Source organism: Torulaspora delbrueckii, chromosome 7, assembly GCF_000243375.1.
Source record: "Torulaspora delbrueckii CBS 1146 chromosome 7, complete genome".
Taxonomy (NCBI): domain Eukaryota; kingdom Fungi; phylum Ascomycota; class Saccharomycetes; order Saccharomycetales; family Saccharomycetaceae; genus Torulaspora; species Torulaspora delbrueckii.
Window position 1 is genome coordinate 23,676 of NC_016507.1, and position 22,609 is coordinate 46,284.

The 22,609-nt window shown below is 41.1% G+C and overlaps 8 protein-coding genes and 2 non-coding genes across 10 annotated transcripts; 7 read left to right on the top strand and 3 right to left on the bottom strand.

Annotated features, from left to right (window-relative positions):
* Positions 1–935: 935 nt before the first annotated feature.
* On the top strand, positions 936–2,030 carry TDEL0G00160 (isopenicillin N synthase family dioxygenase; the record flags this gene model as incomplete). The annotated part of the gene is made up of 1 exon (XM_003682546.1): positions 936–2,030. One exon carries the CDS (start codon positions 936–938, stop codon positions 2,028–2,030), a length of 1,095 nt encoding a protein of 364 aa, XP_003682594.1.
* Positions 2,031–4,296: 2,266 nt separating this feature from the next.
* TDEL0Gtrna8L lies at positions 4,297–4,394 on the top strand. Its single transcript is given in 2 exon segments — positions 4,297–4,335; positions 4,350–4,394. It is a non-coding gene; the product is annotated as a tRNA-Leu (tRNA).
* Positions 4,395–6,967: 2,573 nt separating this feature from the next.
* Positions 6,968–8,548, top strand: TDEL0G00170 (uncharacterized protein; the record flags this gene model as incomplete). The annotated part of the gene is made up of 1 exon (XM_003682547.1): positions 6,968–8,548. The coding sequence occupies one exon, from the start codon at positions 6,968–6,970 to the stop codon at positions 8,546–8,548; it is 1,581 nt and encodes a 526-aa protein (XP_003682595.1).
* A 193-nt stretch (positions 8,549–8,741) lies between these two features.
* TDEL0G00180 (sodium:solute symporter family protein) lies at positions 8,742–10,271 on the top strand (the record flags this gene model as incomplete). Its single annotated transcript, XM_003682548.1, has 1 exon — positions 8,742–10,271. The coding sequence occupies one exon, from the start codon at positions 8,742–8,744 to the stop codon at positions 10,269–10,271; it is 1,530 nt and encodes a 509-aa protein (XP_003682596.1).
* Positions 10,272–11,872: 1,601 nt separating this feature from the next.
* On the top strand, positions 11,873–11,946 carry TDEL0Gtrna5V. Its single transcript has one exon. It is a non-coding gene; the product is annotated as a tRNA-Val (tRNA).
* A 691-nt stretch (positions 11,947–12,637) lies between these two features.
* TDEL0G00190 (homeobox domain-containing protein) lies at positions 12,638–13,037 on the bottom strand (the record flags this gene model as incomplete). Its single annotated transcript, XM_003682549.1, has 2 exons — positions 12,638–12,685; positions 12,747–13,037. The coding sequence occupies 2 exons, from the start codon at positions 13,035–13,037 to the stop codon at positions 12,638–12,640; spliced, it is 339 nt and encodes a 112-aa protein (XP_003682597.1).
* Positions 13,038–13,722: 685 nt separating this feature from the next.
* Positions 13,723–15,060, top strand: TDEL0G00200 (uncharacterized protein; the record flags this gene model as incomplete). The annotated part of the gene is made up of 1 exon (XM_003682550.1): positions 13,723–15,060. The coding sequence occupies one exon, from the start codon at positions 13,723–13,725 to the stop codon at positions 15,058–15,060; it is 1,338 nt and encodes a 445-aa protein (XP_003682598.1).
* A 2,258-nt stretch (positions 15,061–17,318) lies between these two features.
* On the bottom strand, positions 17,319–18,911 carry TDEL0G00210 (uncharacterized protein; the record flags this gene model as incomplete). The annotated part of the gene is made up of 1 exon (XM_003682551.1): positions 17,319–18,911. The coding sequence occupies one exon, from the start codon at positions 18,909–18,911 to the stop codon at positions 17,319–17,321; it is 1,593 nt and encodes a 530-aa protein (XP_003682599.1).
* A 794-nt stretch (positions 18,912–19,705) lies between these two features.
* On the top strand, positions 19,706–20,362 carry TDEL0G00220 (uncharacterized protein; the record flags this gene model as incomplete). The annotated part of the gene is made up of 1 exon (XM_003682552.1): positions 19,706–20,362. One exon carries the CDS (start codon positions 19,706–19,708, stop codon positions 20,360–20,362), a length of 657 nt encoding a protein of 218 aa, XP_003682600.1.
* A 196-nt stretch (positions 20,363–20,558) lies between these two features.
* TDEL0G00230 (uncharacterized protein) lies at positions 20,559–22,460 on the bottom strand (the record flags this gene model as incomplete). Its single annotated transcript, XM_003682553.1, has 1 exon — positions 20,559–22,460. The coding sequence occupies one exon, from the start codon at positions 22,458–22,460 to the stop codon at positions 20,559–20,561; it is 1,902 nt and encodes a 633-aa protein (XP_003682601.1).
* Between the last annotated feature and the right edge of the window lie 149 nt (positions 22,461–22,609).

The window sequence follows — 22,609 nt, forward strand, 5'->3', positions numbered from 1 at the left end:
CGTCTTTTCTACCAATAATCAATAAGTAGGTAAACTTGCCATCAAAGTCGCTGCCGGTGAGTCTACACATGACTTATTATACCCATCAATGGAGATTTTATGCTTGTTGATTCTGGCATTCGCAAAAAAAACAAAACAGCAGTAGCACTGAAATGTAATTTTCTTGGGGACCTCGATAAGAATCTCATTGAACCCTGGTTAGGGTTACTGTGCTCCCGCCAACAGCCAGAATGGAATTGCTGGATGTTAGTGTTTTGTCAATAGAAATTTGCCAAGAATCGTGAAACCAATCGTAAATTACTTCCCAAACAGCTTAGCTTAACATAGATTTTTTTCAAAGAATTGAAGATTCAACCGATTTCACTCAATTACATTGAAAAAATTAGAGCTAGCTAGTGAATATTATGCAAAAATGACATTCTCTATGGCATGTATTAACAAGCGGCATTGATATTTATAATTGTAGTTACCACTTGTAGCTCCACTAGCTGCAATCACAATTTCTTTCTGCTCTAGTTTTTGCCATCCCTGAGGCAAGTTTTTAGGCCACCAATAGTCTGAATGCGTCGTTAAATGCCATGTAATCACTTCTTTGTCTCTTAGTCTAAGTTTAACCAGAACAGCAGTAACGTCTTGATGATCCAATCGGGCATGCCTCATCATTTCCACAGGTGACCTTAGACATCGTAAAGTGTGTGTTCGGTGCAGTAGCCAAGTACAAATGCAGTAAGTAGCCAAGTATCAACATTTTGCTTGTTTTATATGAAAACATATCGATCTACTGATAGCCATGACAACCATGCATGAGCTGGCCATGTGACTGCAGAAGCTGTGGAGGTAACAAAGATGTGGCTTGAATGACATAAGTAAAGCCATATATATTAAGGGCTAGTCGATTTTCATGTCCACTGTTTTCATCATCAACTCCCGGTAAGATGTCTTTTAATTCAATTCCTGTCATAGATTTAGAAGAAGCATTCGATTCGGGCCTTAAATCACAGTTCCTCGAAAAACTGCGGTATGCTCTTATAGATGTTGGTTTCCTGCTTCTAGTAAACCACGAGAGATATGGCCCTTCTCAAAGAGATTTTGCAGACATTAAGGAACAAGCAATTGATTTCTTCAATCTACCAGAGCACGCCAAACAATCCTGTGAAATGATCAAGTCTCCACATTTTCTAGGATACAGCAGGTTGGGCAATGAGATAACCGCTGGGAGGTCTGATCACCGTGAGCAAATTGACTTAGCAACCGAACTCCCACCACCTAGGGAGGGTGAGCCTTTGTATAAGCAAATTGAAGGCCCCAATTTATGGCCAGACGAGAAACATGCCCCAAAATTTAGGCCAGTAGTTACTAGCTACATTGCTAAGATGACAAAACTTGCGACTACTTTCAGAAGACTTGTATGTGAGGCCATTGGACTACCTCCTGATAGCCTTGACTCTTATTTCAAGGAAAACCAGCAATGCAAGATGAAGCTGATTGCATATCCAGATATTCCTCAAGAAAATGAAAGCGATTTTAACCAAGGGGTTGGGCCTCACCGTGATTCTGATTTTTTAACTTACATATTTCAGGCATCGCAACATAGTGGTTCTTTACAAGTACAAAACTTTCAAGGGAAGTGGGTAGCTATAGATAATGTTCCCGGGTCCCTGGTAGTGAATGTGGGGCAAACTCTCGAAGCATTGACTAACGGTGTGTGTAAAGCTACTATTCATCGGGTTGCTAACCCTGATTCGGGTTTGGGGACACGGTTGTCCATTCCATTTTTCCAAACCATAGATTTGGATTCTCGCAAGAGCATAGTGGCTGACATACCATCCAACATTCTGCAGCTCAGGGATACACGGGATAAGCTAATTACCGATTGGGGGGTTGATGTCGGATTCCAATTCTCTCCGGACATGAGCAAAAACCCAGTTGGGTATGCCGTCTTTCGAAATAGAATCAAGTCGCACCAGGATGTAGCCGCGAAATGGTACCCGCAAGTTCTAGAGCAGGTGCTAACAGAGTATTCTGCTTAATCTTTTCTCCGAACCAAAACAGCACCACAATTGAAAAGCTCAAGGAGATTGACGCCAGTCACAATGGGAAACTCCAATGATTCTCACAAGAAATGGGTGCTGCCACCTCACTGATCATCAACCCGTGCAAAATTGCTGAGTCTAAACTCTTAGACTAGATTTTAGTAATTTAGAAAGCAGAGCTTACGATTACAGCCGCACTTCTAAACAAACTCGTGTAGCGTCTCTAATTCAATTCCATGGCCGGAGTCCAGTAGGAACGGTTTGTCTAGTGACTAAGAAGTATTAATTGGGATTCTAGAAGAGCTGAAAAGGGACAGGTACAGGTACAATAACTAAGCCATCACACTTCGAAAGCTTCCCACCAAGCACATACGAACCTCGGTTTAGCCACTGTCGTTGTTAAACCTTACCGTTTTCGTGGAAAATAGCTGCTGCCGCTGGGTCCTAAATGCCAACCATTAAACACTCAGGTACGGAGTGTGTTCAAGTTAACCGAGATACTTTCAATTTATCATTCTAAAGGAGTGTATTCACCGCAGCCCAGCTTTCATCTATCAATTTTCCAGAGTGATGCATTCCATGATCTTCCCAATCCGAATCGTATCAACGTTTGTTCAAGCAATCTCAGCCTCGAATTATGATTGACTTGAGAAGTTGAAAAGATATCAAATCGGGCATCTTCAAAATAAAGAATAGTAAAGAGCGTTTCGGATGAAACGCATCGTATGACCTTGCTCTTTCATTTAAATTTTTAGAGCTTTGAAATAAAATGGAAAAAACTTGTAGAGGGTGTCTATCACTCCGCACTTGGCGCTCGCAATTGATTGCATTTCATTTCTGATGGCTGTCGAGGTTGGATTTGGTTTCTCGAAAGTTATGAGAGAGGACCATTTCTTCCCAATTTCATTGATTCAATTTACTCATCCTATACTCAAACAATAATGACCAACCCTACTCAAATCAGGTAAAGAAAAGAAAATCATCAAGAAGCAAGACTGCCAAACCATATTGGAATGAGGATGCTGCTCATCTTTCCCTGCAATGGGGTCTGAATACGATGCTTTCAACAGCGACTAAAAATCTTGGTCAGAAGATCACATCTGACCCGTGGTTTTCTATCGACGATTCCAGTTTGAATTGATCCTCAGCAGTGGCGTCAGAGAAGAGATGATCAGTGATCGCAAAATTGGGATCCACCCAACTAAATATTGAAAGACATGCTCAAAAAGTGGTTTGAGTGCCAGCGTTACAAGTAAAACAGAGCGCTGAAGCTGCATTACGATGGCATGGAAATGACTATATAAATTATAAGCCAGACTTTACTCAACAAGGACACCAATTTTTTAGAACCTCAAGAGAGAATGGCTTAACGACTACAGTAACTATTAGGAAGACGAAGCCCTTCGTGACGTGGTCAAAAACTACAGTGGTAATTTGTCAAAGTTTAAGAAGACGAGGGCGCCTTTTAAGTTGAAGTTCAAGACAAAGAATGCACCTGTTCAACAGCTTACGGTGCCGAAAAATGGAACGAAGATCGTCTTTATAGACTCTGCTGTTCGAAATTTGCTGAAATTTAACAATTCGGGGCAGAGTATCATCGAAAAACTGAAACACCGACGACGACAGATGCAGTCAAAACTTGCTAGGCTCAGGAAGCATAAGAAGCGGCAGAACCATCCGAAAGCTCTGCAGAGGCTGGACGAAAAGATTTCGCATATCGTTAGATATGCCTCTTGTTTGTGTACGAACTTCAAAAACATCTCTCTTCCCAATTGAATTACCATGAATGCATTAGACTGAGCAGAAAATCAAGGTTCAACATGGCAACTCTCGCTCACTGCTCCCATCACGATCGCTTGACGATGAGGCAGAGCAGTTCCATGGTGCTAGTTTTCATGAAGTCAACGAGGATTTTACCTCAAGACCTGTTCCAGTTGTGGAAATTTGAAAGATGACTTAGGCCGAACCAAAATATATAAATTTATTAAATAATAATAATAACAATTTAAGTAAAATTTTAAGTTATTATTATAATAAAAAAGTAACAATTGAACCTATTAAATTATACCTGTATGAACTGTTCGTCGATGTTCGACAGGGATGCGAACTAGGCGAAGAACTTCATGTTTAAGTATATCAGTGAGCATTTTATGGCAAGTGGTGGGGCCCGGACACTGACGAATAATCGTTAGGTGCAAAAAGATGTTTTACTCTTCTGTTGTATACTATAATCATTATTTTACATGTCAATCAATAATTGTATGGGAGTTTGGCCGAGTGGTTTAAGGCGTCAGATTTAGGTAGTTTCGACCAAAATCTCTGATATCTTCGGATGCAAGGGTTCGAATCCCTTAGCTCTCATTTTTTGCCTAAAAGTACTCAGTTCCACCTTGGTAGTGATATCAGTTAAGAAAGCAAGAGCAACGCATTGCACCCAGCTAACGAAACATTCCTAATTATTTACCGTAAATTCTTGGAAGCAATTGTTGCAGCTGAAAAAATTGATCCTACAGGAGAAGAGGTTTTTGAAAAACTGGCTTCATAATACAATATGGATGAAGACAAGATTCGTGCTACATTATTTGAATCTTTGTTAAACATTATTACCTTGGCGTTGTGTTGTTTTTAACTAATCCAGAGCCTGTAGAGCTGATATTGCTGGCTAGAATGACTCCGTGAATTGCTGACCAACATTGGCTAATGAAGACGTTACTAGTTTGAAATTTTAAGATCTACTTCAAAGCGTAATAAAAAGCCTTGACAAACAAAAATTCATCACACCGTTTGGAACAAAATTTGTAAAGCAATAGGTCAACTGCTATTTGTTGCTCCGTATGGAAAGGTACAGTGTTACAGAAGCTTCGATTAATTCTACTTTTTCGAGAATAAGTATTGGTGCACGTTGTAAGTTATTTTCATCACAAAATCAAAGTGAATGACTTTTTTCTTCACGTCGAGCAAGCTATTTATCACTAATCATTTTTGATGGTGTTAACACATCACGATCAAAGGGTGGCTCAAGTACGGTAAACTCGAACCCCGCGAAGCACACTATGATACAATAGTCCAAACTGGGAATTGGCGATAGTATGATCAAAGAAGTAAAGAATATCAAAGGAAGGGAACTTAATTGCATCTCAGAAATTTGGCTGCAAAGTAATATAGAAGCTCACAACTTCATATCAGAACAATATTGGTTTGATGACAAGGATTAGTGAAAACTTATTACCTAAAGCCAGTAATTTTTTTTGTATCATATTAACCACGTCGTTGGGTTTTTAGGTGAGAATGATGGCTACATAGCTGGCTTGCTTGTTGATAATGAATATCGTCACCATGGTAATGGTACTAAATTTTTAAACCACACTAAGGAACAAAGAGACAATCCAAAGTTATCGGTCTATGTGCAAAATACTACGGCCGTAAGTCTACAAAAAGAATGATTTTTGTGTTCAGAGTAAGAATATTGATAGGAATACAGACAAATTTAAACACGAAATGTATTGGAACAAATAGCGAGACTGAATAATTCTTGCATGGTCACTTCAACTAGTTATGTTTTATCTGCGTTGAATGATACTAAAACCGAAGTAGTCCAAGTTATCGATAAGACAGGAACATTTCGTGTTATCAGGTCAAGAAACCATCAGTCAAAACGCAACCCATATTAATGCACAAAGAGCGTTGGCTAGGAATCAATCGGTTGCTATTCGGACTATTAACGAAAATGGTGAGCGTAAAGAGTATGACAACGCTTAGGTGCGACAACAGGAAGATTGAAGGATGTTATTGTTGTCAAGGCCAGTCTATTGCCGGTTTATAGGAATATCAATAATGTTATGCGTTTGTTTATTATTGATTGGTTGCGCTGGTAACTAGTGTGCTTTTAGCATTGTTTTTGGCGAGAACATTTATAGGCTAAGTGAACAAATTATCAGATAAATCTGCGAAAATTGCTGTTCACACTAGAGTTCGCCACGCCTGTAGGAACAAGACCTGCAGCTGTTGTTGAGACCACAGTCGAAGATCCAAAAGTAGATTAAACCGAAAGAAACACTTTTATTCCGAAATCAGTAGGTTTGAATGTGACACAGCTACAGTTTCTGTGAGGAACTCAGGCGTGACTTGACTTGGGAGAGTGTGCTTCAGTTGATTGTTACACTTTCCACGGACTTAAAATGGGGTTTCATTTGTATCTTCATGCTCTTGCCACTGAATCGTAACCCCCGGTCTATCCGATCAACTACTAATTTTGATAGTATAGGCATTCTTGCTCATCAGTGAAAGTTGATATTATTGTGATAATTTCTGAAGATAATTCTTGAGCTTTTACAACTACTTGCGCCTATTAAGGCTGTAAGTTGACGTGGATTCAAGAAGCACCAATACGCAGTTACTACAGTTTGGGCCCAACGTGCTAACGAAGCGCCAGACATGTAAACAGAGACACGGAGTTTTAGCGTCTGTTGATATTCGAACAAAGCCTTGGCCGAACACAGAAGGTTAGGTACTAGTATACTGACTAAAAATACACTATCGGGCCTAGTGGACGGTGCATGATTTTTACGCTAATAATAGTTTCCTTGATATATTCATTGTTCTGAATTAAGTACAAGGGAGTCCTTGATTATAATCTTGAATTTTTATCTTATCTTGAAAGTTCAAAGTCATCGGATCTTGAATAGTCGAGAATGGAAGGTTCATCGGAACTTGAACGCAGTCAAGAATGGAAGGCGCACTGTGGCTGTCCAAACTTCGGAATAGACACAATCTCCAATTCCGACCACTCATCTATGAAACTTGCAATCAAAGCGTTGGTTGCTGTTGGTCGCGCTGGAGCTACATTAGCATTGTAGTCTTCATGTATAATAAAGAGGATTTTAGGTTTCCCAGGCGTGTTGGAATCAACCTAAACAGTGATTCATGGCCCTACCATGACTAACTGGGAAGTCATAGCAAGAAGGAAAAGAGAGTCGGTACAAAATGCCATTCCAGAAGAATGGCTCGTCCCTGATATTAATAAGCGGATGACGGAAGCAGGTTACATTAATTCCAAGTTGTATATTGATACGCTAGTTCCATCTCAAGAGAAAAAAATTACCGATTGTACCGTTTTGGAACTTTCTGCTAAAATCTCTGCTGGTCAGCTCTCATCGTGGGATGTTTGCAATGCGTTCTGCCACCGAGCCGCTTTAGCACACCAATTATTAAATTGCTGTGTGGAAATCTTCTTTTATCGTGCTTTAGACAAGGCCAGAGAACTAGATGAAATCTTTGCCAGAACAGGCAAGACTGTTGGACCATTCCACGGGATTCCCATTTCTCTGAAAGATCAATTGAATATTCCAGGAATCGATACTACCATTGGCTATGTTGGCTACGTTGATATTCAGGCCAAAAAACAGTCCTTACTTGCCTCTATACTAGAGAAGAACGGTGCTTTATTCTACGTCAAGACCACGGTTCCAATGGCGATGATGGCTCCAGAGACCGTTTCGAATTTGATGGGAGTTACCTTGAATGGTGTTAACTCAAGATTCTCAAGTGGTGGTAGTTCGGGTGGTGAGGGAGCCCTCATAGCTGCTCGGGGATCTCTTCTCGGTCTTGGAACAGATATAGGAGGAAGCATACGTATTCCTGCCGCCTTCCAAGGCCTTTATGCGCTTAGACCTTCACATGGAAGGATCTCGTACATGGATGTGGCTAACTCGTATGTGGGTCAAGAGGTTGTACCATCTGTTATTGGTCCCCTAGCTACATCTCTTGAAGACATTGAGCTGTTGACTAAGACAGTTGTGGAGTCTGAGGCTTGGAAACTGGATCCAAAAGTTGTTCCCATACCTTGGCGTGACATGTCCCATCTACGGAAAGAGAAATTACGTTTTGTCTGTAATGTGATGGACGGGATGGTCATGGTTCATCCACCCGTAACGAGGGCCCTTTCGAAAGTCGTGAATGCCCTCACTGGCGCGGGCCATGAAATTATCGAGTATGACTTTGACCACCACAAAGCTGTGCTTAATCTGGCTACTAAAGCATTCACTGCTGATCAAGGTAAAGAAATAGAAGAGGTTTGCAACTTGAGTGGGGAGCCTTTTGTGGAGGCCATCAAACCTCTTGTGGGATACGACCCTAACGAGCCTCCCATTTCGGTAGAAGAGTGGTGGGCCATTGGCGAGAGCAAATCTCATTTGAGAGAGAAGTTCTTCAAATACTGGCAAGATACCGCTAAACAATTCTCTGATGGCAAGATGATTGATGCCATTCTGTGCCCCGTTTGGCCGTCAGCCGGCTTCAAAAAAGACGATGGCAACTACGCAGCAATCAACTACACTGTACCATTCAATATATTGGATTGTCCAAGTGTTATATTACCAGTAACACTATCTGATAAGATGATCGATTTACCAAACGACACTTATGTGCCAGTTGATGATTTCGACGAAAAAATTCACAATTATTATGATCCAAATGAATTCCATGGCATGCCGGTATGCATTCAGATCGTGTGTTGAAGAAGAGAAAGCTCTGACGATCACATCAATCGCCGCAAATCTAATTGCGTAAATCAATAATTTTTTAAACTATCTATGTTAATTTTTTATTGCGACTCGCAAGCTTCAAATATTAGCTTGATGAATACTGTGGTCACAAGACGTCATTGCAGTTACAGATCCTTTATCAAATCCGCCAGTTGCTAGTACCGGGATGCATGTCGTGGCTGCCAGCTTCTTGCTGCCGCTCAATGTCATAGTATACACAGCTTTAGGTGGTCTGAAAGCAACATTCATATCGGATTGGGTGCATACAGTGATCATCTATCTTATTCTCATTGTGTCAGTTTACACCACTTATTGTAGCTCATCATTGATCGGCTCACCTGGAAAGATGTGGGATCTATTGAAGGAAATCCAAGATGTCTTCCCAATGGCTTCAGGAAAGAGCTATCTATCCTTTAAAAGTCGCGACATGATCCTCCTGTCATGGTCAGTGACACTTGGAGGAATGTCATCTGTGCTGGGTGACCCTGGTTACTCGCAAAGAGCAATTGCTTCAGATTCTCGTAGCGTTTTCTTGGGGTACACTATGGGCGGTCTATGTTGGTGGGTGATTCCATGGGCCTTGGGTTCGTCAGCTGGTCTAGCATGTAGAGCTTTGCTCACCAACCCCGCTTCTGTTACTTTCCCCAATGAATTGTCGCCAGCTGAATTGAATGCCAGCATGCCAGTGATATATGGGCTTGCCGCTATATTCGGTAAGAGCGGTGCTGCTGCAGGCCTTGTCATGTTGTTTATGTCAGTAACTTCTGCAACCTCCGCTGAACTCATCGCTTTCTCGTCCATCACCACATATGATTTATACAGGACCTACATCAACCCCAATGCAACTGGTAAACAGTTGGTGAGAGCTTCTCATATCTCTGTGATAAGCTTTGGAATTTTTATGGCTGCTTTGTCTGTTGTGTTCAACTACATTGGGGTTACAGTCGGCTGGCTATTAAGTTTTCTGGGAATCCTATTAAATCCCGAAGCCGGGGCAGTAGTACTTTGTTTATTCTGGCCACGTATGACAAAACTTGGTCTTTTAATTGGCGCTCCCTTAGGCACTGTCACCGGGATTGTCTGTTGGTTGGGCTCTACTTACGCGTTTGGAGGACATGTCGTAAACAAAAACACAGTTATGACAGCAGAAGCTACATTCATTGGTAACATTGTGAGCTTATTCTCTGGAACAATCTATATCATTGTCTTTTCATTGTTGACGCCTAACTCTGCCTCTTATGATCTCCGACTATTGAGGAACGCAATCAAAGTGGCAGATGATGTTGACGACGAAGAAGAAAAAGCACTGATCCTCACGGAGGCTGATGAAAAAGTCCTGGGTCATCAGAGCTACCTGAGCCTGGCAGTGAATGTTTTCGTGTTACTGGGTGTCTACGTTGTAGTGACTTGTGCCTTATATGGGTGGGGCGGAGACTTCAGTAAATCTTCTTTCACAGCTTTCATGGTTGTGATGATGATATGGCTTCTGGTGGCAGCTTTTTCGATCATATTGCTACCGTTATGGCAAGGTAGGGACACTATCAAACTTGTTGTAAGATCGATCCTAAAGAAAGAACCAGAAGTGGTCTATTTCACGGACGCTGCATCATCCTCATCCCAGGGTGATGCAGTCCAAGATGGTGAAATAGTTGCCGGTAAGAAAAATGACATTCATATAACGGTGAGTGGTATGTAGAAGAGGTATGCTCCTTTTGTAGTTGGAGTAGAGTAATTAGCGCCCGGCTAGTGTTAAGGTCTTTATGCTGCCTTTGTACTTCCCGTAATTGTCCTCTTACTACTATTCTACTTTCTCCATCTTGCGAAGAAGAACTTGGTACATATCCATTTGGCTCATGGTAATGCAATTCTCACCTAAGCTGTAAAAGGGTTTCTTGCTCCACCTCCCGAATTTGGCTTAATCCTTGCTGCTTCATAGTTCATGTAATGTAAAAATTGGATTGTCAATAATTTCTACCGACAAGACTCCAGAATAAGGTTTTTTGCTTTATCTGCTCCGAAAAATGGCGTAGAACCCATGGGTTCTTCCCATCGTACTTGTAGTGCATAAAAAGTTTGTGAAAGGTTACCAGAGATCGCGATTACTTGGTATATTCCGTTTTAGTCGAGGTGACTGTATTGCAGCGGGTAGAGCAATGGCAAATTCAGTACATGTTCATTCCATCGGAGGCCGCCATGAATATTTATCTGCGACAAGGCGAGAGTTGGGCTGAGCCATCCATCTTTGGTAGTTTCGAAGGATCCTACGACCATGGTTAGGTTGTTTTAGTGTTTCAATGGATGAGTACTAAGAACGAACGAAAGAGTTGATTGCCTCAAATTTTTTACCACGATGATTTTGCCAATCCTATGGAGGGACTGCTAACGTGAGCTCTTTGACTGTTACACGGATCAACACCTCCATTTGAACCTTCTTAACGACCTTGTAGGTAAGGTTATGGCCACTGATGAGGCCAGTACTGGTCAGCATCTTTAAGTAATCAAAATGCAGCAAATATTGGGATTGGCCATTCATCATCTCCAGTCTGCTAATACAAAATCAATATACCGGCTTGCTTTTATCGAAAGTTGTAGCAACCTCGATCCTTAGAAAAGACGATGAAAGATGTACGTTGTTTCGAGAAAGCCTGTATCCTACTCACATCTTATGAACGGACCCATTGAGCAGAGTTGCGAAATAAATGAATCATAGATAGTCAAAGTCTATCGCAGCCGTTTGAGAGTCGTATGTGGAGCAAAACAGCTCAAAGTCACCTGACAAAGTTCATGATCGCTAGCGATGTATATAGTCGCCATACACGAGTATTATCGTTTACTTGTCTAAACACTCGTAGGTCATGATATTAGAAGTAAATATTCGTATTGAAGCACAGTACACTGCTGTAAATACTCGTCATGTATGAGCAAAGAAGGAGCGGGTAACAAACTACTACAACGTACTGGGCGTTCAGATAAGTTTTGGGGCGGAATAACAATAATTTCAAGGCGAGGTGATTATCATGCTTCAGAATGGTCAACATCTGGAGGTACTGATGCATGTACTCATATGGTAATAAATGTAGATTCTAGAACAGTAGTATTTGAGAGACCGGTCAGCCTTGAATACCAGCAGCCTTTATTTAGTGCTTACTCCCTATTATTACATCTGGGTGAATATGGGAACAATCCAAGTACTGACTACTATATGTTCATAAACACATATATAATGAAGCAAAAGTAACGTGAGTAAACTTATTGTATATAAGTCTGTCAAATATTAGTTTTACATCAAAATTTGTTGGTTTCGTGGTCTAGTTGGTTATGGCATCTGCTTAACACGCAGAACGTCCCCAGTTCGATCCTGGGCGAAATCAATTTTTTTCGAAAAAAAATTTCAACATCCACACACACCGTACATAGACTAATACAGAAATATCCAAGTACACCACAGCGGCTTGAGACAGAACGAACTCGTCCATGTCGCGACAATAAATAAAGCCTCTGACAAAACTAGGTTTGAGAGCAACATCACGTTGATCGAAAAGTTGTTAGCCACTGCACAATTGAATATATATTACCAGATGTTAAAACAGTCTGACCCGCTGGCCGTTTTTTTCAGCTGGCATCATCCAGTTTGCCTGAATATCTCTTCGCCATATATGCCATTTAAAGGATCCAGTTCCCTTCTTTTCCATATCACAGCTTGCTAATGAGATAGCGACCTCTACGACACCAACCATCCCGACCATCATCGAGTTGACCCACCAAATCACAACACTACTACAACGCAATCCATCCCCCCTCCTCGCCCAAGCTTCTCAACTCTACTTCCAAGCATTACTTTCCCCCTCCCAACAAGACATCATCAATGCAAATACAAATCTACAAAATCTTTTAATTAACTCTCCCGCTCATATCTTTGATCCACCCACTCCACAAACCCACACTTCGGCTTGACAAAATTAAACTGCTGCGAGAAAGAGTCCAGTTACACTGGTCAAGTTATGAGGCAAAAGATGGCAGACTTTGAAAGTCAATAGTAAACATCACTAAATACGAATATTATCAATTTCGATTATAAGCTGCATTGGCCCTTCTACGCTTGTTTGCAAACTTGAAATGAAGTTAGTATCTCTGTTATTCCCGTACACTAGTCATTAGATGTGAAACATACCCATACACGGACCTGCCGAGGAGATAGGCCGCACACTTTAGCTACAAGATGTCTTTCTTTGGAATTTAGAGCTCTCTTCCTCTCATACAAACGTTCCAGAAGCAAACGAACCTCATCAGAAAGCCGCTTTCTAGTTACTGTTGAGCTGGTTACAGATATATCAGTTTCGAGAGAGGTTGATTTGGAAGAACGGTCCGTTACACTTTGCTCACTTCCGCCAATACACGCATTTCCTTCGATGTAAGTCTTTTGTTGCATGTGAATGAATTTATCATTGAGCATATTAAGCATTTGTTCTGCTACTTGACTCTTTTTTGCCACAGGAATTGAAAGGGCCTCCAAACACTAGTCGATGTTTTGTCAGTATATTGCATTCTACTGTGATGGTAAATATATCACTATGCCATGACCATAACAAAATACAACACATACCTTACAGAATCTTTCAAAAAAGAGCTCATATTGCGAACTCAGTAATTCAACTTGTGAGCGATTAGCATCCTTATGAGGTTTAATATTCATCTTGTTAAAGCCCTTCTTTTCCATGTCGCTGCCAATTGCTGGATCCATACTCACCGCATTACACAGCTCCATGATAGAAGTTATTATACTTTCGATAGGCTCTACGGAACCCATTGTTAATGATATCAAAATATGATATCCGAGGTTACTGAAATTTGAAATTTTAAGATTGTATCTAAGACGCCTTTGCTTCACCTCATTCTTAATAAATTTTTTGATTGTAACTTTCGGGGGTTCTTTTGAAGCTGTTATTTCTTCTTCAACTTTTCAATTTTTCTAATCTTACCTCATGCTAATATCTTTTCCTGAAACATCATTTCGCATCTCACATATTAGCCTTTGACGCGCTACCCTTAGATTGCCTCAAAACAATACACGTAAAACACATAAATAGGCAGAGGTCAACCGATTTTCAGAAAATCCATTATCAAAATGCCTGTCATCAGTAAGAAAGATGGTTTGCGTATCCGAGTGTACACTTCCCAAGGCAGGCCTCGAATACACTGATGAGAGCAAGGATTTTGTATTCTTCAGGTTGGGAGATAAGAAGCAGGCAAACTCTGTCAAGTTTACATTTGTGGGGCAGAAGGTTTTTAAAACAAACCAATTGGCTGAATTCAATCTCTCTGATGAGGGGACCAAAAAGAAAGATTCACAAACGTTAATAACAAGACCGCGTAACTGTTTCATTATCATGCGTACTTTGATTCATAATGTTATTATCCGCTGTCTCGAAAAGTGTGACATATCTTCGTTGAAACATGTATCTGCAATCACTTCACAACTATGGGGGAAGAATGATGGAATATTTCAGCTATACTTTGAGCTTCTTTCACAATTTGAAGAGCACTGGCATCTAAACATTTATCCTGAGTATCGTTACCATAAGGTCAATAAAATAAGTCGGCAACTGGAAAATAAGCTCGTGTATCAGAATATGTTAAATCGAATGCGCTATTTTACAGCTTCTTCGCTGTTATCTAAATTGGAAGGTATTTTAACATTCCCGGTTGCGTCTGCCGCGGATACTGCTGTTGATGCCACTGCTGCTGCGGAGATCCCCACTGCGGCTGAACCGTTCAGTTCCACCTATACCTATTTTTCATTGTCATTCCATCAAAGCGGCGTAAACCATCAATACCATTCTCGCCAACAACACCGCCAGGTGATAAATAGTACGGTTCGGGTCGGGAAGACCCAACAACAAGATTTCGCAAGTCCTCAAGAGCGGAAATCCTTTGACGCTCTCCACAACAAGCGTCCAAGAGCTGATAGCGTCGATGATGGCAAATTGAACCGGAAGAATAGGTGTAAGGCCGTTACACAAGAAACTCTGTGTGATCGTATCAAATTCGGCCTTCCCAAGAGAAATGGCCGCTCTCTCTTGTCACTGAAGAGAGCTAGAAAATCCAACACCTCAAGATCTAAGGAATCATTAAACCAAGAACAGAATGCTTTGAAGACTGTAACTACATCCGCACAAACAGATCCTACCGATTCTACAAGAAAGTGCTCCGCGCTTTTTAGCCATGGAAGAATACCTGTCTCCCAACAAACCTTCTTCAAGTCCATGCCTTTCAAAGACGTTCAAAGTACCAGCGTTCCTTCTACGATGGCCTCTTCAACCCAACTCCCCGGAAGTAACGTGAATAGCCTGCGTAAAAATCCCAAAAGGGTTTATTCAAAGCCTCAGTGTATGGTGGGGTCTAAACAACGTCTGGACGTTCAAGACCTTTACCTAGAGAAGAAACCCATCATTGTATTATCTTCCGATCAGCCGTACAATGACTAATCTTGCAACTATTCCTTCGAACTACAGAATGATCCTTTGTGTTTGGTTGCAATGATGTGTGAGGCACTTACCCTAGGGCTCAGACAGTGTAAAAAGAGATAGCTTTCAGAGAGCGAATGGATTGGCCATTTGGAAATGGCAAAAAGTAAGCATAGCTTCTTGGAAATTCAAAACAATAATCTATTCTAATAAATTCCTGCCTCCGGCATAACCACTCACAACCTAGTTTATTTAGTTATTTATATATCTGAAGTCAATTTTGGGCCCATTGTTACATTAACTTTAGTAGAGATTTTTTTTCTTCTTGTCTTGAGGTTCTTCAAACTTTTTAAAATCTTGATTTTCACTTCATTCTTTCTATTCGTTCTCTACTCTTTTAATCGCTTTTTATTTTTATTTTTATTTTTATTTTTTTTTTTTTTTCATTTTCTCGTCATCTTCCTGTCAGATCCCTGCCTATATCATCATTATACCATCGCTTCAGCCTCACAACACTGTGAGACTTCCGCCACGCACCTGCCAGAACCTTTGGATACTACACAAAAGGACCACCCTTACTTGAACTGAGCGATCATAAGCAGATGTCAGGAACCAAATCAGAATCATCGAATGCAGTAGTTAAATATCCATGGTGGTATGGAGGTGTAGGAGGAATCGTTGCCTGCATCATTACTCATCCGCTAGACCTCGCAAAAGTGCGACTACAAACAGCAGCCCGTCCTAAACCAACACTATTCTCCATGATCCAGAGAATACTAAAGAATGACGGCCCACTTGGTCTCTACTCGGCTCTCAGCAGTTCTGTATTCAATAAGGGTTCAAAGCAATAAACTGAAATATCTCAATGTATAATGGTTTCAAATCTGGTCCAGAAATATCCTCATCGCTAAAGTAAAAATCTTGTGTAAGGTTTTGGAAGCGCTTACAGTACTCATATCAATTAAATTTCGACAGTCAGCAACTAAAACAAGGCGTTGGGGCACTTAAAAGATTTTCGATCACTTTGGCCAATCATTTATGGGAGCCTTTCGGCGTGTGGCAACAGTCAATAAAGTGAAAAAGCTCATGCCCTGTTTGCGACATGTAAGTTTGAGAACGAAGTCAATTGTAACATGTGCTTGGTAAAAAGGAGGCCCGCATTAATGAGCGGTTATAGTTCTTTTCCACCTAGACATTGCAAATGAACTTTGCGTCCAGGTCATATGCTTGCCGGTATTCGACACCTTTAAGCGCCTATTACAATGGTCACACATAATAGTGAAATAATACATTATTAAAGGAGGGCTCACCTGAGGGGCAAGGGAGCTACAGAAGCGGAGCTTGAAGGACCTTCAAAATCTTTTAGAGACATGTAGTTCCTTTCAATAGAAAATATCGCCAGATGGGGCTATCGAATATTCTCTAAAATGATAACCAAGCATTCATCACACCTAATGATGAGAAAACCAAACGAGATTCATGACAACAGTAGTAGGAGATCCGTCATCCAAAACCCCTCTATAATAGTCTTGGAACTGGACTAAGCATCTCAGGTATCACCAAAGTCGGAAGTGAGGAGCGAGAAGCAGCCGGCCTGTACACCAAATCTCTTGAATTGCTGAGAAACTCAAGCAATCACCCGAATGAACTAAATGTAGTTTGCCCATTCAACTGCCCTTGGGATGCCTATTCAGCTTCTACTTAGTGCTCTTTCAGTGGTGCCGCGTAACTGAGGTAATTTTAGATTTTATCCCTTCGTCTTAATCAACAACGCCGCTTGGTTTATTGCTGAACCTATGGATGATTATGGCAAATCTTTCATACAGGGCAACGCAAACCTTCAAATTCTGTTTCAAACTCTAAAGCGCTTAAGAATTGAGTATTTTTTCCTCATCACATCCTTTTTAAGTTATGAGGCTCTTGTTTACCAACTCTCCGCCTCAATGTCAACCGCAACAAAGTCATTATATATGCTTTGGGACAACTAATCTTATTTCAACCTCCCACCATAACAGGAATGGTTGGTTCCTAATTCGGCATGTTCGCGTCCAGTCAAATTTTCCTTTCTTTGTCTATTTGTTTACCTGCTGTTGATGCGATTAATTGACGTCCTCTTAACTTGCATAAAGTAAATCAAGATTGAATTCGATGACGCGAAGAGAAACAATCAGCTGCCGCAATAGGCCGCTTAAACTTCTGGATAGCACAAGAAAAACTCTATTAATTAAAATTATTAAAGCAAGCACCAGCTTGGCCTCTCAGTATACAAGAACAATTACTTACAATGGATAGATGAAAGTCTCATTTTCAAGGTCTGTGAGATCTAGCATTGCCACATTTGTTTCGACGACTTTACCTTCAAGTTCCACGGCAACATGACTCTTATGACGTTCGGCTAATCTTTCATTATTTCTCTTTTTCAAAATATACCAGATCACCAAAGCAGTCAATGGAGCGAGAAAGAAAGAGAGAACGATTTGAACGATCCAAGCGGGAATAAAACGTGGTTTGTCCTTGCTTCTCCATATTTGAGGAGAAATAATGTTAGCAATAGCATACCAGAACATAATAATAGCGTTTCTCGTTAGCCTCTTTGTGTAACCAGCACAACTAGTTGTGTTCCAACTGAACATGAGAATCCATGGGATACCAAACAAGGGACAAGCCAGACATAACATAGCCAACAACGCAATCTTCTTATCCCAATCGATAGATACCAATGCAATTGAACCTGCAAAAGATGGTATGGTCCAGAATACAACCGAGAAAGCAGTGTAGTTTCTTTTGTACAATAGGAATACAGTTGCTATGACGGCACAGATAGATGCAAACCCACCAGCTGCCACTGACACCAACGTAGAAGACAAATTAGTGATGTTACCAATACCTTGAAATAACAAGTTCTGTTGGTAAGCCAAGTTATTGGCCAATTGTTGGAACAAGAAAAAGATGGAGAAAAACCAGGTAATTGGATCCTTGAAAGCTTCGACAATTTGATACTTCTTGACAACTTTTTGTTCAATGGAAGCTTGACTGCTTTCTTGGACTCTTCTAATGACCCAAACTTTTTCTTTGGTACTCAAAAACTTCGCATCAGTTGGATTGTTTGGATAGAAGAAAAAGATGATGATGGTTAACAGAAAGGTACAACCGCCAATGATGATCATGAACAATTTCCAAATAGGCACAGATGATTTGGCATGTAGAATACCGTAGGCAATGAAACCAACAGGGATAGACACACCGATTGAGGAGACGTACCAAATTGGACCATAGGAGTTCTTTTCATCAGGTGTCAAGAACTGATTCATTGTTATATTCAAAGTGGGCACAGCAACAGACTCAACAAACCCTAAGAAAAATCTCAGTGCGATGATACCTTGGTGATTATAGGCGACACAGTGTAGGAAGATAATGATAGTCCAAAGGGCACACATAACCGTGACCACTCTACCAATAGGGTAATTTTTGCACAAAAACATATTAGCCTGACCGATCAAGTAACCAACATAAAACAGGGTATTAGCATCATTATAAGTTTCTTGCGTCAAGCCAGTATCTTCCCACAGACCAAAGATCGAAGCATACGACAAAGTAGCCTTATCAGAGTACAAAGTCAAATTGACTAAAAAAGTAAGGCCTACAACAATGGCAGCGACCTTACGCCGTAGCTTACGGTCCTCGTCAGGTGTAATAAGAGGTACTTCCGAGTCGTGCTCTTCCAAAAAGTTCAAAGTAACATCCGCATCTCTTGAGCTGACAACTTTATATTCGTCCTTCAGTAATCCAGCAGCATTTTTCGAACCAGCATTGTCTTTCTGCTCAATTGAGACTATTTGAGCCTCTAAAGAGGATGTACTAGTATTACTCATGATTATTATCTGGTCTCCTTCAGAACAAGAAATCCAACATACTTATCATCATTTTCCACTCCGTAATTATAGTTTTGAGATCTTCAATCCAAGCATTATAATCGCCAATCTCACACATACATTGCAACCACACTTTAGTAATCAATCACAGTAGCAATGGCACCTCTGCCGTGTCTCTCGAGCCTCGAAGCGCTTCGGTTTCTTCGTTTTCTTCGCTGCAAGCCCCTCGGTTCCACACTGTGGCTTCTCGAAGTTGAAAAAACTTCGAAGCTAGATTTGGCCATTTGCCAAGCTGCAGCGAGCGAGCCTATCACAGTCGATTGAAAGTATCAGCAGATGGTTCGGAGTGCCATTGCCACTCGATGTAGTCTATCCTTGACTTCAATGACCGATGGTGACTAAAATAGCCTCACATTAGGAAGAGGTCGAGGAAGCCCACTCGAGCGCCAAGCGCTACCGCCATCAGACTAAAATTTGTGCATTCTAGGGCCTTTATCTTGTCTTATACGCACTACTGTGGTGTTCGTGAGGCGTCAATCAGTTGAATGCTGGGAACTTATCGAGCCGTCAATCATGGAAGTGTCTTCGAAAGTTTAATTGTGGACAATGCTTAAACACTCGTAAGCTAGGCCCTCCTTAACGTCGCCTTAAAGCGTCGCACTGTTTTTTCAATGACTGGCATATGTGTAGTTACTTGGTCAAATTTCTTGCCGAGCCGCCTAGCAAAGTGCCAAGTAAAAAATGAGATCTAATATCTTTGAGCTTTACCATGATGTAGAGCACTAAGACTAAAAATGACAAAGACTGCGGTAAACAAGACGACTGATGTTGCCAAAGTGCAACAAACTCTGTCGATTGCATTTGGCGATAGTGCTGCTTGTCAGTATTTGATAACTAAATTTGAAGATCGAACAGCTACTGAGCCTTTGACGAAGGAGGAAATTTACCAATCCTACTCGACATTGTCTAAGAAATATATGGCACAAGGTGGTTTTCTTCTAGAGGCTGGAGACTATGACTGTGTCGCTGTAGTGGTTCCCCCATTGGAAAACCATGCTAAAGCCCAGAGAACCAAGGACCCTCTCTTCAATAAGCAATTTATCGAAGCTGGCGAAAACTATAAGAAAGCACTGGGGTTGGGTACCAAATTGAAGATGTTTTACCTTTTTATGATCGGTAAGAACTTGAATCAACCAGAAGTTAGAGGTTCCGCCAGGGCTATCTTGGAGTATTTGAAAGAAGAGGCTGATAAACAGGATGCTGCTGTGATTCTAGAGGCGATCAACGAGAAGGCAAAGAAGGTTTACGAGTATTTTGGATTCATGGACTACGGTGAAATCAACTACGGGAAGGGAGAGGTGAACTCTCAAGGTGAACCGGATTCTAATGGCGAAGGATTCAAGGCAAACTTCATGGTTTACTATAAAGGAGGAAAGCTCCCCATCAATTAAGCGGGTGCATCTAGAGATCCCTGTATATATCTCAGTATTTTTAGAGTAAAAGTAATTCTGAACTTAGATTTGCGAGTGGTATATATTATTGGCAAAATGAAGGTAAATAAATACAATTGGTTATATACACGGATGTGTTCCCGCGGGGCCTCTACGATATCTATTACATTTGCTCTACGGCAAACCTCTCCCTCAGTTACTCTTGTTTTTCTTCTTCTTTAATTTCAGGATGGGCTTCACCGTATGCCTTACAACTATCAAACGCAGAAGAAATTAGACAGTGTAATGTTTGACCTATAATCTCATCTGCTTGTTCGTTAATCGCAAACTTTTCCATGATATCCTTTTCTCTATAAATACCGAGAATATAGTTTAGGACACCCTTCAACGTAATCACTTTGCTAATGGAATCGGCCTCAGAAACTGTTATGATCAGATAATCTTCATACTTTCTGGTGTGTGGATCTTGCCCAGCAACTCCCCAATAAGCGATAGAGTTCGGACTTAAAATATTAGTTTCTTTACAAGCAGTCGTCTTCAGATCCCAAGCAAGAACATCCATGTTGAAACCCATCGCTGGAACCATCATTTCTTGGCTATAAACACCATCGCGTTCGACAAGAACACTAAACATTGGTCTGTAATAAACACTACCACAACCGCATTCATCGATATGTTGTTTGGGGAAACCAATCCATACCTGCGCTCCATCAACTTGGGGCAAAACGTCTGGCAATGGAATAAACTGTGTACCACCTCTTATACCACCAAACTTGTTTGACTCACTGATTTTCAACGTATCAGCCTCGAAGACAAGATTGCACACACCGTCGTTCAGAGAGCATTTCAAGATTTCCAGTGGACTAAAACTGTAAATGAAATGGATAAAACCGCGAGATATTAGGGACTCACCAACATTGCGATGGAAAAAAGGTGTCCAGTTCTTTTCTATTTCTCTTTGTTCACGTCCACCGATGCTAAATTTAACCATTGGTTCAATCTTTCTGTGAGGTAAGAAAGCCACCATAATCCGTCTGTCTAAATCCTCGTCACGAATGTTGTAAATAACGACGGGTTCTTCCCCGTGTTCGGTTCGTCTCAAAACAACATGTGGATCTTCCGGTCCCTTCCAGTCACCATCAGTCTTGAAAGGAATATTCAAAATTGTTGGGTAAGTCATATAAAATTTCGAGAGGATACTCTCTCTTCTCTTATCCGCAGTCAGTCCGTTCCTCGTGTTTTCGACAACGCAGGCATCATATGCTAATTGATTAGATCTGTGAACACTACAATCTGAAATACCAATTTCTTCATCAATTTGTCTCAAGGCCGCCTGCATATCAGCTGGTCTTGGTACGTCCACGTAGGGTATCCTTTTGCCCTTGATCTCATTCCAATCCTTATCAAAGGCCTGTGCTCTTACTAGAGAAAGGTGTGGATGATTCTTGATATGGTTCGACGAGTAAATAACTCTCGAATAAACAACATAACATTGCTCCGATTCAAGCCACACTGCAGAACTACCAAACTGGTACCATTTCTTCTCTATAATCTCAGGCACAGTCATTTCTTCCTCATCTTCACCTGTAACTTCCTTGGAAAGAAAGTTTGGTACACTCATCAGACGGTGCCTCAATTCGGCAAGATCATCATGCAATTGAGCTTTCTCCTGGGAATGCTGAATCACAGAACGGTATGCCAAATCTTCGCAAGTAATTGAATTTTTGTAATCCTTAGAACCAAATGTTAACCCCAATTGATTACCATCTTGTTCATTTTTCTTAGCTGCCTTGGCTTTCTTGACCAATACTTTGTCTACGTCCAAATTCGAGGCAAACGCAACCACTTCTTCATCCTCATACTTTTGCTTGGTAATACGGTGATTAATCGGAGACAGGTCCCATGGCTGACGTTTCAAAGCCTGCGATATATCCGCATTCAACAAATCCGTCTTACGTTGCACAGTTTGCTTATTACGGTACCCTAGACTCTTTCTAGCCGATCCTTGGGGCAACGGATGTGGCCCTAAACTCCTGTATAGGAGAAAAACGATCACAATAAGAACCACCCAGGCGACATTCGAACGTCGTCTTAACATGTCTACAGTGCTATCACCCGTTAGTCAATCAGAATCCTGGGCTACCCACTTCTTTTATTCTGTTTGTGGTTGTAGTTTTCCGGGACAGATGCCCTCTCTCCTGCAGTGAAGAAATACCGGCGCGTCTGAAAAGACACGAAAGTTACTCA